A 13,349-nucleotide genomic window follows, 5' to 3' on the forward strand; every position below is an offset into this window, starting at 1 on the left:
CCTCCCTTCTAGAAGAGTTCGTGGAGTCCTGTGGCTTTAAATACTATCCACAGGATGTGGACTTTCACATTTGCATCTCCGGCAAATCTCTCTCTTGAACAGACTCCCTTACCCAACCTCTTCCTTGAAACTCCACCCACATGACTAATAGGTTTCTCATACCAACCCTCCACCCTCTTCTCCGCACATCTGCTCAATGCCTGATCACACACTCTTATCTATACGTTTCAGCTGCAATCCCTCATTCTGTCAATGGTTCTCCACATTGGCTGCATAGCCGTCACCTGGGAATTTTTTAAAGGTTTCAGTGTCTGGCTTCCAACCCCTAGACATTCTGAGTTAATTGATGCCTAAGTATAAGCTGGGCATTGAGATTGCTCTTAGACTAAAATCCAATCCTCTTACCATGACCTGAAAGTTTCCTGCCCACTCCTTCCCATACCCTCTCTTCCCCTTCCTCACTACATCACTGCACCTCCTTCCTGGCTCTGAGCATGTGCACTTGGCTGTTTCATCTACCCCACTGCTACTCCCACAGCTCTGCATGTCTGGATCCTTCTCACCTTCACGTCTCAGCTCAAGTGGCACCTCTTTAGAGCAGGCTCTTTGATCACTCTATTAAAAGAGGCCTTTCCCACAGCCTCTCTCATCAATTTCCTTCATAACTGAGACTGCAATCTTTGCCGGTCTTCCCTACAAGGGAACTCCATGAAGGCCTGGTCTCGCTTATGACTATATCCCCAGCATAAAGCAGACTACCTAACACATAATAGGTGTTCACTGAATAATTTTTTGGAAAAAAGAAATGAGTCAGTGAAAAAGATGACAACCCTAACTATGTGAACTTTTCCTTAGCCAGTATCCATTAAGATCAAATTATAATAATAAAACAACAAATTATAATAAAAACAACAAAACAATAGAAAATCTAAAATAATTGATATGAAAAATTACGTTAAAAATATACTCAAAAGTCTTGCTTAGCCAAGATACATTAGAGGGTTTTAGGTAATTTAGTTGCTTGGTTTGCTGATAAAAACCCTATTTTGTTTCAATTAATATTCCTGAAGTCTTTCCAAAGAATGAATTATTCAATGAATTGTTATGAAAACTTGCAATCCAGACGGGAATAAAGACACAGACCTACTAGAGAATGGACTTGAGGATATGGGGAGGGGGAGGGGTAAGATGTGACAGGGTGAGAGAGTGGCATGGACATATAAACACTACCAAATGTAAAATAGATAGCTAGTGGGAAGCAGCTGCATAGCACAGGGAGATCAGCACAGGGAGATCAGCTCGGTGCTTTGTGACCGCCTGGAGGGGTGGGATGGGGAGGGTGGGAGTGGGGGAGACGCAGGAGGGAGGAGATGTGGGAACGTATGTATATGTATGACTGATTCACTTTGTTATGAAGCAGAAACTGGCGCACCATTGTAAAGCAATTATACTCCAATAAAGATGTTTAAAAAAAAAAAAAAAACTTGCAATCCACTGGGGAGAGAGAAAGTTAGAGTCCTCCTGGAAAACAAATGCAAAAACAAAACTTAGACACATTTAAAAAATAAAAATGATAGAAGCCTAAGATTTAGAACTTTTAAAAATATAATTTAACATGCCTTTCTAAGCATGAGAAAATTCAGAAGCCAATGAAAATAACTGACAGATCTTAACAAAAATTAAGACTTCAAAAAGTTAAAAGACAGGGAAAAAATGTCTACAATATATTTAAACAGGCAAAAGTTTACTATCCATTACCTGTAGAGAGTTCCAAACTATTAATAAGAGAAAGTCAACTCAATATTTATCCTGTTATATATAAAGGACCTGAACAGGCCAATGAACATTTAACAACAAATTTACTAACAGTCAGAATGGTGAAAATCTACCTATCTTAAATTTTATTTATCAATAACGCAAAAAAAAAAAAAACTCTATTGAAGGGAAATGTAAATTTTTGAATAGAAGTAGAAGAGAATGCGATCAGAAGAGTATCTGTGATCTAGGAATCAAACCTCTATGGATTTACCTTACAAGTGTTTAAATAACCAGTAAAAAGGATGGTTACAAAAATGTTCATTGCAAACCTATTTGTAACTGTGTTGACTTAAACATGTCTATGGCATATTGTTAAATTTTTTCAAAGTTACAAAATAAACACATTGAGATCTCATTTTTCCAAAAATGTGGACATTGATTTCTATATGTAGATATTTTAAAAGTCTAGAAGTACATAATCCAGAAAAAAAATTTTGGTAATCTCTGTGAAGTAGTATCATAGGTAATCTTAATTTTCTTCTTCAAGTTTTCCATATTTTCTTGATTTTGGATGATTAACATGAATTCTTGAGTTATCATTATGAGTTAAAATAAGCTATTTCACAGAGTCTAATAATACATATCAGGTAATCAAATATTTCCCTGTCCTTAGTTTGTGTGTGATGGATGGGAAGTGGAGAGTCAGGGGAAGTAAATGCAGAGACTAAAATTTGGTGTTTCTACAGCAATGATCACATAGGGTGAATGTCCCAGGGCAATCTGGCAGATGGAAGATTTTAACCCAATCCCAAACTCCCACATGGGTTTTTTCTTTGGTTTTTTTTTTCACTCCAGTTCCTACAATGAACTGATTTTCTCATGATTTGCTAATCTCACAAGACAGAGAAAAAAATGTTCCGATAGCTCAGGCTCTGGGGTAGTTGGGCCCCAGTTAACGGCAGTTAAAGAGAAGAAAAAAAAGGTCAAAGAAAGAAACCTTAGTTACCTTCTCAGCACAGCTCTCAGGACATAAATGACATGGTCATTCTAATTCTGAGAAATACCGAGAAAAAAGACTGTAGGGGCTTTTCATTTTCCTGTAGAGCCACCCGTAAAACATGAGCATGCTACAACTTTCAGGAATTGCCCTAAAGACAACTGTGCCACCAAGTTCCTATAAAGTCATCTCCCATCACCACTTTGCTGCCTCAGGCCAGCAGGAAAACAGAACTAGGACTTGACATCTTAAAAGTGCTCGTTCTGAACAAGCCGTTCCTCCTATGAAAACACATCCTGAAGCATCAGCTCCCTGAGTCAGAGATGAAAGTAAAGCAACACTCCATTTCTAAGCAATACAGGATTCCAAATGCAGTTAAAGCTGGAGAAGATGACTGGAATTATGGCATTCCTTACATTTTGCTTTCTCTAACACATTTTCAGTAAGTGCTCAATTTCAATAAGTGCTCAATTTTTCAATAATGCTGATGACTCTCCCTAAGGAAAAGTAAAATTAAAAGAAGGTATAAAGCCTATGGACCAAAGGCCAAATCTAGCCAGTAGACTGCTTTTGTAAACAAAGTTTTATTGGAACATTTAAAAAGTTATAAAATTATAACTAAAGTTATAATTAATCATTTTTCCTCAAACCACTGGATGAGTTTACCTTATCTTTGGACAAGCCCACCTCACTGCCAGTTGGGGAACCCCTAGATGCACACTATCTCTAGCAATTCCCTCTAGTTGCTATAGGTGACAGGATTTTTTTAAAGCTCACCCTTTAAATTGTGGGTCTTCTGGAATTATACCAAAGACAATATTCCAGAATCTTTAGCCTCACTAGTCACCAATTCTTGCCCAACAGGATTTTTTAAGCTGAAACCACTAGATGTATTCAAGAGGAGATAACAAAATACAACCCTCAAAGGAGAAAAAAGGAAGCAGTCTCCCCAACTGAGGGGAAAGAAATATCTATGGGCAACATACCCCGAAAGCTCTCTCCTCACACCAGGGAAAAGAAAATGGGGTCCAAGCTCAAAACAGAGTAGAAAGCTCAGCTAGAGTTAGGCTGAGGAAAGTGGGAAGGAAAAACCCCAGAAGATTGCCAAAGCAAACAAATATGTAAACAAACCAAAACATGGCTTTATGCATTTGATACTGAAAAGAATATTGCAGTTTGATAGAGAAAATGAGGTGTGGAAATAAGATTACTTTTCTCTATGAAGCCCAGAACACATGATGTAAGAGCTCACTGAAGGGTGATCTCCTTCTTGGGAACTGACATGTGGGGCTTGGACTCCAGGCCTCAGCTAGAGAGAACAGCCCAGCCTCAGAGAAGATTCCACATTTAATTTTCATAGCCCAAAAGGTTTTCTTTGGCCACTACTTTGGCCACTTTAAAAATTGTAGCCACAGGAAGACACCTGTTTTTTCATTAAGTTTCAAGAATTGTCTTATTCTGGGTTTCACTTCACTGAGACCTAGCCAAAGTGATTAGCTGCCATATACAATCATCCCTGACTTTCAGTTCTGTATTCTCTGCCATTCTGTACAAAATTTGTCTCCCTACTCTTCCTACTTGCTTCATTAAGACATTTTATATGCATTATTTTATTGTTAAAAACAACATTTTTTATATGCTCTTCCTTGGGAGAAAAGAACATGGCCCCCTCAAACACTTCATCAGGATTTACCCGTTTTTATGTGCAGGAAACTAAATACAATTGGCACTATTACGATGGCCTCTGCATGGAACTGGTCAGGAGACGTGTGGGAAATGTGCCTGTTTTTAAAGGATCCAAGTCACAGAACCTGCATTACAGAAGGTTTGCTAAAGAAGAAGGGAGAGTTCACAGTAACGGGAGTTTAACTCATCTTAAAGTATTTAGAGGAAGATGAGCTAAAATCTCGAGAATGCTGACTCAATAGGAAGAAGCTATCGGATTCCCCCAAACTTGTGCTGTGTGGTTAGTGCATCACAGAGCTGGTGAGCAGGTCCTGAAGTGTGAAGTCCACATCCCACGTCTGGGAGAACCATATAGTTGATTCCCTCAACATTACATATCAGAATTTGCATCCTAACATCCATAAGCGACCTCTCCTACCTCTTTCTTACGGATTTCTTCCATTCTCAGTGTGTGACGAAACAAAATCCTGTCTCCCACTGGTACTGTACAACCGGACATATGTATATTTCAAATTAGAATCCGTTCAAAACCTACTTATGTGCACATCCAAGTGTGTGTCCTCTACTCTAAAAATGGGAGCTTCTGAAGATACTCCCTGGACATGATAAAACCATTTAAGTCCTGAGGAAATGTGCTAAGAAAAAACCTAAATTCAAGTTAAAAAAAAAAAAAAGTTTATACACACCATACCTACCATAAGCACAAGCCTGTTTATCAGTCCAAGCAAAAGATAGTAAATAAACCCAGGGTCAATTTGCTCCCTACCTTTTAGGACAGTGATTTTAGGGCTATGGTAGATGGAAGCAGTGTATAACTTCTACCCCTCTGCCTTATTAGAAATAAACACTTAGCATTAAGAGAGATGGTTTATAAATTACACAATACCCAGTCATTTTGATGTGACATTCACAGGTATCCAGTTGTCCCAAAAAGCTGCACCAAAGTTTTGTCTTCTAACTCAAAACTGGTCCGTCAAAAGTCTAAAAAATATATACCACAGTTGCTTGGAATTAGTTAAATACTTATCTGGACAGTGACCAGAGATCAAATAAATCCTCCTCTTGAATTCTGGCTTTCCTTGCTGGCGTTAAGTTCATTTGTATTTAATATCCAGAGCGCTGTGCAGGAAAGTCTCCACGCTATTTTAAGAAAGTTTAACCACCCACCACTGTATTTGTTTTGCAAGCTTTAAGAGGGGAGCGAAGGCCTGTTTGTACGCACTCCCCGCCCCCAGCTCAGCTGCACGGCTGGGTGGTTGGAGCTTTGACCAAGAAGTTGGGGCCCACTGGTAGCGCCACCGGGCTGAACTGTACGCCTTTTCATAAAGGCAGAGGAACTGGGGTTAAACACGCTATCACCCTCCCACCTGAGGAAAAGGCCTGTTTGTTCCGGAAGGCAAAGCCCAGCCTGATTTAACTAACTGCAAGCAGTTACTATAAGCAAGGCAGCAAGAAAGCTCTAGTCTATCTAGAACAGGAAAGCCATCCACTTGATGAAGGTTTCTCCAGAGCTCAATACCCAGAAAGACACAGTTCAGGCGCCTCATCTGACAGTTAACCTGAAATCACCTGGTCTTTCCTCTGCTTCCCGGCCTGGGGAAAAGGATCGGGCTGCCGGGCCAGGGCTGCGCCTTCAAACCTTTCCACGGCTCTCGGGATTCGGAGCAGGAGAAACCGTTCACTGCACGCGTTTCAGCCTTGCCGGGAACGCCTCCCCTGAAGTCGGATCCCTCCCTAGGCGGGCCCCCCTCCTCTTAGCGCCTCTCTCTTACCCTTCCTACCAGCCGCCCGGGGCGCGCAGACCCCGGCCCTCTGGCAGGCGCGGCGAGTCGCGGGGGCGGCTGGCACCCCTCGGGCGGCGTCGGCGGCGGGCTGCCAGGCGGGTCGGTGCGCGCCGGCGGGGAAGGGACTCTTGGCCAGGCGTTCCCGCCCCGCCCCGAGTCCCCACCTCCCCCCAGTCGCCTCCGGCCCGGGCTGGGGAGCCTGCGGAGAGCTTCTCAACTTGGTGCCCTGGGGCACTTTTTCCTCGAGTCAGCGAGCTGGCCTCTCTGAGCCCCGGGAGGCAGGTGGCAGGCGGCGGGTGGTGGGAGATAGAGCAGAGGTGCGCGCGTCAGGAGGCCCGTGGAGGAAAGCAGCCCGGGGAGGGGGTGGCGGTGGGCGCCCGAGGAACGGCCGTGGGATGGAGTGGGGGCCCCACGGCGATCGCCCCTGGAGTACTGACCTGCACTGAGGCCCCCGGGACGGACCTGAGGCTCTGCTCCACACCGGCAGGTCCAGCGCCTCCACGCCACGAGCCATGGTGCTGCCCGGAGCGACGGGGAAAGGAGGCCTCCGCGGTGGCGGCCGGGCGGTAGGGCCGGGGAGAAGCGCCTTCAAAAGGGGCCCACGCGGTGGAACGCTGGGCTGCCGGTGCGCCCTCCACACCGCCCCCGAGCGGCCGGGCTGTGCACTCCCTGCCCTGCGGGGCTCCTGACTCTACATTCTTTCCTTGATTTCGGCATTCTTTTCTTGTTTCCTACATCCATTCCTTTGCCCATTTTAAAAGTCATTTGTATTTTGATGCGTTCAAGACACAGGCCATATTCACTGAATGCCAAGCCCAGGGCTGAGTACTGTGGGCACCGAGATGAGAAAGACCAGATCCTTTCCCTCCAGGACTTCACGTTAAATGAAAAGTTCATTCATTTTGACGTGTTTTTATTCTGAAGTGCACGATCACAAAACTCTGTGACAAGGGTCATGCTTCGGAGATGTTAAAAGTGCTACGGGCGCACAAGGGAAAGAGAAACGAATCGCTGTTAGCTCGCGCGGGGAAGCTGGGGCGGGCCTCCTGCGCGGGGAGTGAGCGTCCACGTGGCCGGGGCGGGCACAGAGGGACGGCGCAGACCTGCAAGACCCGAGCCTTGGGACTCGGTAAGCCCACGTGCTGGTCTGCAGCCACTGCTGCTCTTCCCTCCCGGAGCTTCAAAGGGAGACGCCTGTCGGAAATGGGACATGAATCTTAGAGATGAGGGTCGCGGTCACTTACCCAAATGCCACTTTCAGCTGTGGATGATGCTGACATGGAAGTTCCGACGAGCCAATAGCCTCTTTTCCAGGGAGCCCTATTCCTATTGGTGGCAGCAGCAGCAAAGTCCACGAGTTCCAGGCTGTTTGAATCAGCAAATGTTTAAGAGGTCTCTGGGTTTAACAAGGGCAAAGAATATTCTGCCAGGTAATTATTTTAATATGCATCTCCAGGTAGAAGCAGTTGGAAATACATAAGGCATATAAAAGCATACATAACTGACCCCCCTGTCCACTGAAAGACAAACACACGACTCAAAAGTTGTGAGTTAAGTTTTATTCAAGGACCTTACTGAGGACTATAGCCCTGGAAACAGTCCATCAGATAGCTCTAAGGAGCTGATGCGAGGTAAGGGAGGAGCCAGGATATGCCTGAATTTTTTTGCTGTGGGAAAAAACAAAACAAAACAAAAACACGTCCTTGAACATCCAAAGATTACGGCTAATCACAAAGAACAGACATCTCAAGTTAATGATTTTAGTGCTTTTCTATGTATGAGAAGAATCTGGGGTCACTGAAATTTTCCCTTAGATATGCATCTTAACTATCTAGGTGTATACAAAGCCCAGAATGCTCCCTATTTTTCTCCATCCTGAATTCCCCTCAGGGTGCACTGTCCATGGGTGACTGTAGTGGCTAATGGCTTGATCCTTGTTAAACTGAAATGGCAGGCAACATTTTTTTCTTTTCTTTTTTTTTTTTAAAGATTTTTTTAAATTAATTTATTTATTTTGGCTGTGCTGGGTCTTCGTTGCCACATGCGGGATCTTTTTAGTTGCGGCATGTGGACTTCTTAGTTGCATGCATGCGGGATCTAGTTCCCCAACCAACAATCAAACCCTGGTCCCCTGCACTGGGGCCATTTACAATTTTTATGCTAAAGAATTTTTAAGCCTTTTTAATTCAAAGGAAAGCCACTATGAAGGGACAACCCTTAACTTCAAAATACTAGGACTCCACTAGCGACCACAGTCCCTTTAGAAGGTGATTGTAAACTGGGATAACATCTTTTTGTATCAGCAAACTTCTCGTTATAAGTGTTTTCTAGGGCTTCCCTGGTGGCGCAGTGGTTGGGAATCTGCCTGCCAGTGCAGGGGACACGGGTTCGAGCCCTGGTCTGGGAAGATCCCACATGCTGCGGAGCAGCTGGGCCCGTGAGCCACAACTACTGAGCCTGCGTGTCTGGAGCCTGTGCTCCGCAGCTAGAGAGGCCGCGATAGTGAGAGGCCCGCGCACTGTGATGAAGAGTGGCCCCCGCTTGCCGCAACTAGAGAAAGCCCTCGCACAGAAACGAAGACCCAACACAGCCAAAAATAAATAAATTAATTAATTAATTAAAATAATAATAATAGTGCCGAAGATAATAATGTGAAATTTAGGGTAAACAATGAAATTTAAAAAAAAAAATTAAAAAAAATTAAAAAAAAAATAAGTGTTTTCTAAAGTCAGGGCAATTCTACTGACTAACTTACCAGTGGGTAGTTAAAAGGAAAATCCATTGTTAACGTTGCATTTATTAAGAACATTTACCATGTACAAGGGCCCTGTGCTTCAAAGGGGCCAGAAGAAACCCTGAGCCCCACTAGGTACCACGGTTGATTTATACGTTATCTCACTGAATGCTCAGCGTTCTGTGTACTGTCATCTCCCTATCAAAATGAGGACATGGGTTCAGAGAGGTTTAAGTTACTTCCCTGAGGTCATCCATAGAATATGTAGTAGGTCCTAGATTTTTATTCAATCTTTCAGTCTCCTAAACCTTTATTCTCACCACACCACTACACTGCTAAGACATGACTAACCACTGCTAACCACTGCTACTTCAGTAGCTCTCCTAATTTGGAGCAGTTTCTGTAAACAGTTTCACATCTGTAATAATCTACAACTAGTTTCACAAAGTAGAGAAGAGATACGTGTACATAAATAACTGTAATTAGTGATGCATATATTATTGATAGACATAAAAGTATCATTTAAAAAATAAACCGTAGGTAAGTTCTTATAAAACACTATAGAGGGAGAAATAGTTGTAAAAGGCAGCTCCAAGTATCTCAGATTTTAATGTGTAAATGAAACGCCAGGGGATGGTATTGAAATGGACTCTGATTCAGTGGGTCTGGAATGGGGCTTGAGGGCTTGCATTTCTAACTAGAAGATGTTGCTGATACTGCTGGTCCACGCACCACTCTTTAAATAGCAAGGTTCTAGGAAATATTTAACCTGCATGTTTGAGGGAATTGGGGATGGGGAAGAGGGGAGGAGTATGAGACTTAAGGATAGTTGAAGTCAGATCGTTGAAAGTTGTGAATATCACACATACTAAGATATGAATTATAGTTTCTAGGCACCAAATCTAACAATTCTAAATTAGTAAGTTAATTCACAATAGGTATTATGTTTTTCACTTTCAAAAAATCATTTGTTGGGCTTCCCTGGTGGCGCAGTGGTTGAGAATCTGCCTGCCAATGCAGGGCACACGGGTTCGAGCCCTGTTCTGGGAAGATCCCACATGCCGCGGAGCAGCTGGGCCTGTGAGCCACAATTACTGAGCCTGCGCGTCTGGAGCCTGTGCTCCGCAACAAGAGAGGCCGCGATAGTCAGAGGCCCGCACACCGCAATGAAGAGTGGCCCCCACTTGCCACAACTAGAGAAAGCCCTCGCACAGAAACGAAGACCCAACACAGCCATAAATACATAAATAAATAAATAAATAAAAATTTAAAAAAAAATCATTTGTTTATGGCAAAGATCCTGGCTCATTTCTCACTGGGCGGTAATACTCATTGTTTTGTGTTGTGCTTTGTTCCTTTCAAATGTCTATGTTCTGTTCTGTATATGACAGTACAAAAAGTTCTGTACCCTGATTCACATTTATAATGACCAATAACCAAATAACAGAAGAATCTTTTGCTCAATAATGTACTCTAACATGGAAGTTTAAATTTACAAACCTTTTTCTTGAATTTCTCTAGCAGGTTGCCTTCATATAAAACTTTCACTGATTTACAATGTTAAAGGGGATTTTTTTAAAGTAGTCTAGAAAATATGAGACAGGCTAATAGTAAAAATGCAACAATTTTCTGGGATAGGCAGACAAGAACAATACTCACAGTGAAGTTTATGTGGAGGAAAAAAATGCTACCCTTTTCTGTGAGACTGAATGTGCCTAGGAGGGGCACAGCACATCATGCACTTTTCACAAGGCTGTGCAAGTACTAATAAAACAATCCTTGTGGGATTGAATATGCATTTAGTATGCAGTTTAATTTTCATAGATGTATAGAATACTCTTTCAACTTTGTCCTTGAACACTAAAGGAAAAGAGAAAACTTATACTAAAAAACCTGATCTTCTCCAGAACTAAAAGCAGTATCAAATAACAGTTGTCCTTCAGAGCCAAATATGAGACTGTTAGCTGGTGATGATTTTTTCTTTCTTATTCTTTCCTTTAAGAGATTTTAAAATGCAATGATTACTGGATATACAGCAATCATCCTCTCTCTTAAGGACAGCCCCTGAGAATGGTCCAGGCCAGGGTTGGTGAGTTGTCTGAGGTCAGATCAGGTGTTGTTTCCCCTGATGACACAGTCAGCACAGTCCGAATAACTGGAAGCAAGAGTAGAGAAGGGTATGGAAAGCACATTCTAAAGCTATGGCAAAATAAACAGGACAAGAATCCAACAGTTTCCCTCATCAAAGTTAGGTTTAAAAAAAAAATAAGCCCAGCATAAAGCTGCAAAGACATTAAATATTGCTTTAAAATATAAACACAGTTCTTGATGAATTATAGCCATCAATTTGCTCAAAATAATTGTCTTCAAACATACTACATCTGATCTTAAAATATCCATTTTGTCTCCCAACTCAGCTACACATTATAGTTCCCTCCAGGGCATAGATTAGCCTAATAGCTACTTTTTACAACAGCAGAATATAGATACTGGAGGGTCTTCTTCTAATCTGTATTTTCCAGAATTGGGCAGATCTTTGCACTCTGATATAAATATACGAAGTTCAGTCTCAGGGAAGCCATCTTGTTGGTAATGCTATACAGAATAACAAAAAAAAAAAAGTTTTCATTAATAAGTCCCTTGAAAACAGCTTTATTTCAAATTCAAAGTGGATCATTTGGCTACAGAGGTGGGGATTTTTCTAAAGGGATAGTTTACTTGCTTCCAAGTATTTTCATGGGGATGTAGCCTCTAGAGCCAGTCTTAGGTTTGGCTAAGGAAAAGTGGGTCTAAGATTCTGCAGTGCCCTCCTGGGCTCTCTTTTGTGGGTCTGATTCAACCCAAAATGGGCATGTTGAATCTGAATCTGAGAGCTCCTTCCAGGTAAAATCCAGCCTGCACACCCTTTTGGAGTCTCTCTTCCAGACAGACAGATTTATTTAAAGGCCTAATATTTATATCAGTTTGGGGGTCTAAGATCTCTAGAATGGGCCGCGACCAGCAAGGATCAGAAAGGACTCGCCCATTTGACAAGTGCTCTGAGACCATGGAAGAAGGTTAACATCTAAACTACGAGTCTTAGGCTTGTGTCATCCAGAGCTGTCAACTCATGTTATTCTTTGAGACCTCAGATGTCACCCTCGAATAATATATATATATATAGCTCTCTACATGCAGAGTTGAAGGTAGTGAATTTTTAGAGCACCATGGGAAGGGATTTGGACGGGTACAACTACATTCTTTCCCAGTCTCCTTGGTGACTCTAAGCAAGTCTGCCAAGCAAGTATTGAGGACAGTCGGTTCCTGACATCTGATCCGGTAAGAATGAAGTCAGAGCCCTGGCTTCGTGAGCAAGGTATTTGTAATTATCAATTCATAATCCATCAACTCCTGATGACCTTTCTCCTTATCCATTCGCATGGCATTATGTTTCATTACCCCTCTCATGCTCAGAAAGAAAAGTCCCCAAGTGGAAGTGTCTATGCCAATAGTATACCTAACAGTATCAAGTTATTAGAAATTTAAATACATATGGATATTTATTCTGCCTTGCCATATTTCAAAGGGCTCAAACTGATTTTTAAATATTCAATGTGGAGTGACAATATGAATGATAACAGCTTTTCAAATCATGTTCCTGACTATGTAACACACACATGGCTCGTACTTGACATATTAATCCCTTGACTGTTCTGGAGACCAGGCCTCTGGGGTAGTCCCACGCAGGGGTTCATTCCAAAAGAAGAGGTCAATTTTTCTTTATGAAAAGTGGATTTTAAAAGCTCCCACAAAATTTTGACTGTCTGCTTCACTCACTCAGTATCTACTGATCATTATAATTCTAATAAACGATTTGAAACCCTGTCTGAAAAAGCACAATTACTCAGAGACAAAACTTTCAACATTCTAGAAGTTCTATTTCTCTTTCATTTCTGTTTTTAGTATCTAAAATTGAGATCCTTCTTCTCTACCCTGAAGAAATTACCATTCCATTGATCCCCTCCCCCTCAGGTACTATATTTTATTGCCACTCTACAAGTTCTAGGAAAATGCTGCTCCTCATTGTTCTTGATGAACCTACCTTAATTGTTTCATACGTATCAGTGATCAGTGCAATAAAGAGACTTAAAATCATGTATATAAAGAGGCTGATGAATGAGTAGAGGTAAATCCTGCTGAACAGCCAGACCAAGTAACTCTTTTGCTGCATTTTTGCAAATGTGGCAAACATATCATCTCCATTTATCAGCGAGAAAAGGCACTCAGAGACCATGTTCAGAGAACGGAACTGGAAAAACAAAAAAGAAAAGTTCCCTTTACTTCATGTTCCTTCCCATTGGAGACTTTGATCATGACACCATATTAAAAATAGTGGGACTAGATATCCCAA

At 42.3% G+C, this 13,349-nt stretch overlaps 2 protein-coding genes across 6 annotated transcripts in view; both read right to left on the minus strand.

Annotated features, from left to right (window-relative positions):
• The window catches only part of MCOLN2 (mucolipin 2), a 61,899-nt gene extending 55,059 nt beyond the window's left edge, over positions 1-6,840 (minus strand). Inside the window, exons 1-2 of one of the 5 annotated variants that reach the window (XM_036823615.1) lie at positions 6,663-6,831; positions 5,328-5,422 (exon numbers count right to left, since the gene is read on the minus strand). In XM_036823615.1, coding sequence (XP_036679510.1) covers positions 5,328-5,335 — 8 coding nt within the window. In that variant the 5' untranslated portion in view covers positions 5,336-5,422; positions 6,663-6,831. Of the gene's footprint in view, positions 1-5,327; positions 5,423-6,010; positions 6,153-6,213; positions 6,313-6,662 lie in introns of those variants that run through there. The other 4 variants (XM_036823624.1, XM_036823605.1, XM_036823631.1 and 1 more) reach the window with 4 other exon arrangements.
• A 3,415-nt stretch (positions 6,841-10,255) lies between these two features.
• MCOLN3 (mucolipin 3) overlaps positions 10,256-13,349 on the minus strand; it is a 33,511-nt gene continuing 30,417 nt past the window's right edge. The window contains exons 12-13 of the mRNA XM_036873511.1: positions 13,041-13,247; positions 10,256-11,554 (exon numbers count right to left, since the gene is read on the minus strand). Coding sequence (XP_036729406.1) covers positions 11,420-11,554; positions 13,041-13,247 — 342 coding nt within the window. The 3' untranslated portion in view covers positions 10,256-11,419. The remainder of the gene's footprint in view (positions 11,555-13,040; positions 13,248-13,349) is intronic.

This window comes from Balaenoptera musculus, chromosome 1 (genome assembly GCF_009873245.2).
Source record: "Balaenoptera musculus isolate JJ_BM4_2016_0621 chromosome 1, mBalMus1.pri.v3, whole genome shotgun sequence".
NCBI classification, from domain to species: domain Eukaryota; kingdom Metazoa; phylum Chordata; class Mammalia; order Artiodactyla; family Balaenopteridae; genus Balaenoptera; species Balaenoptera musculus.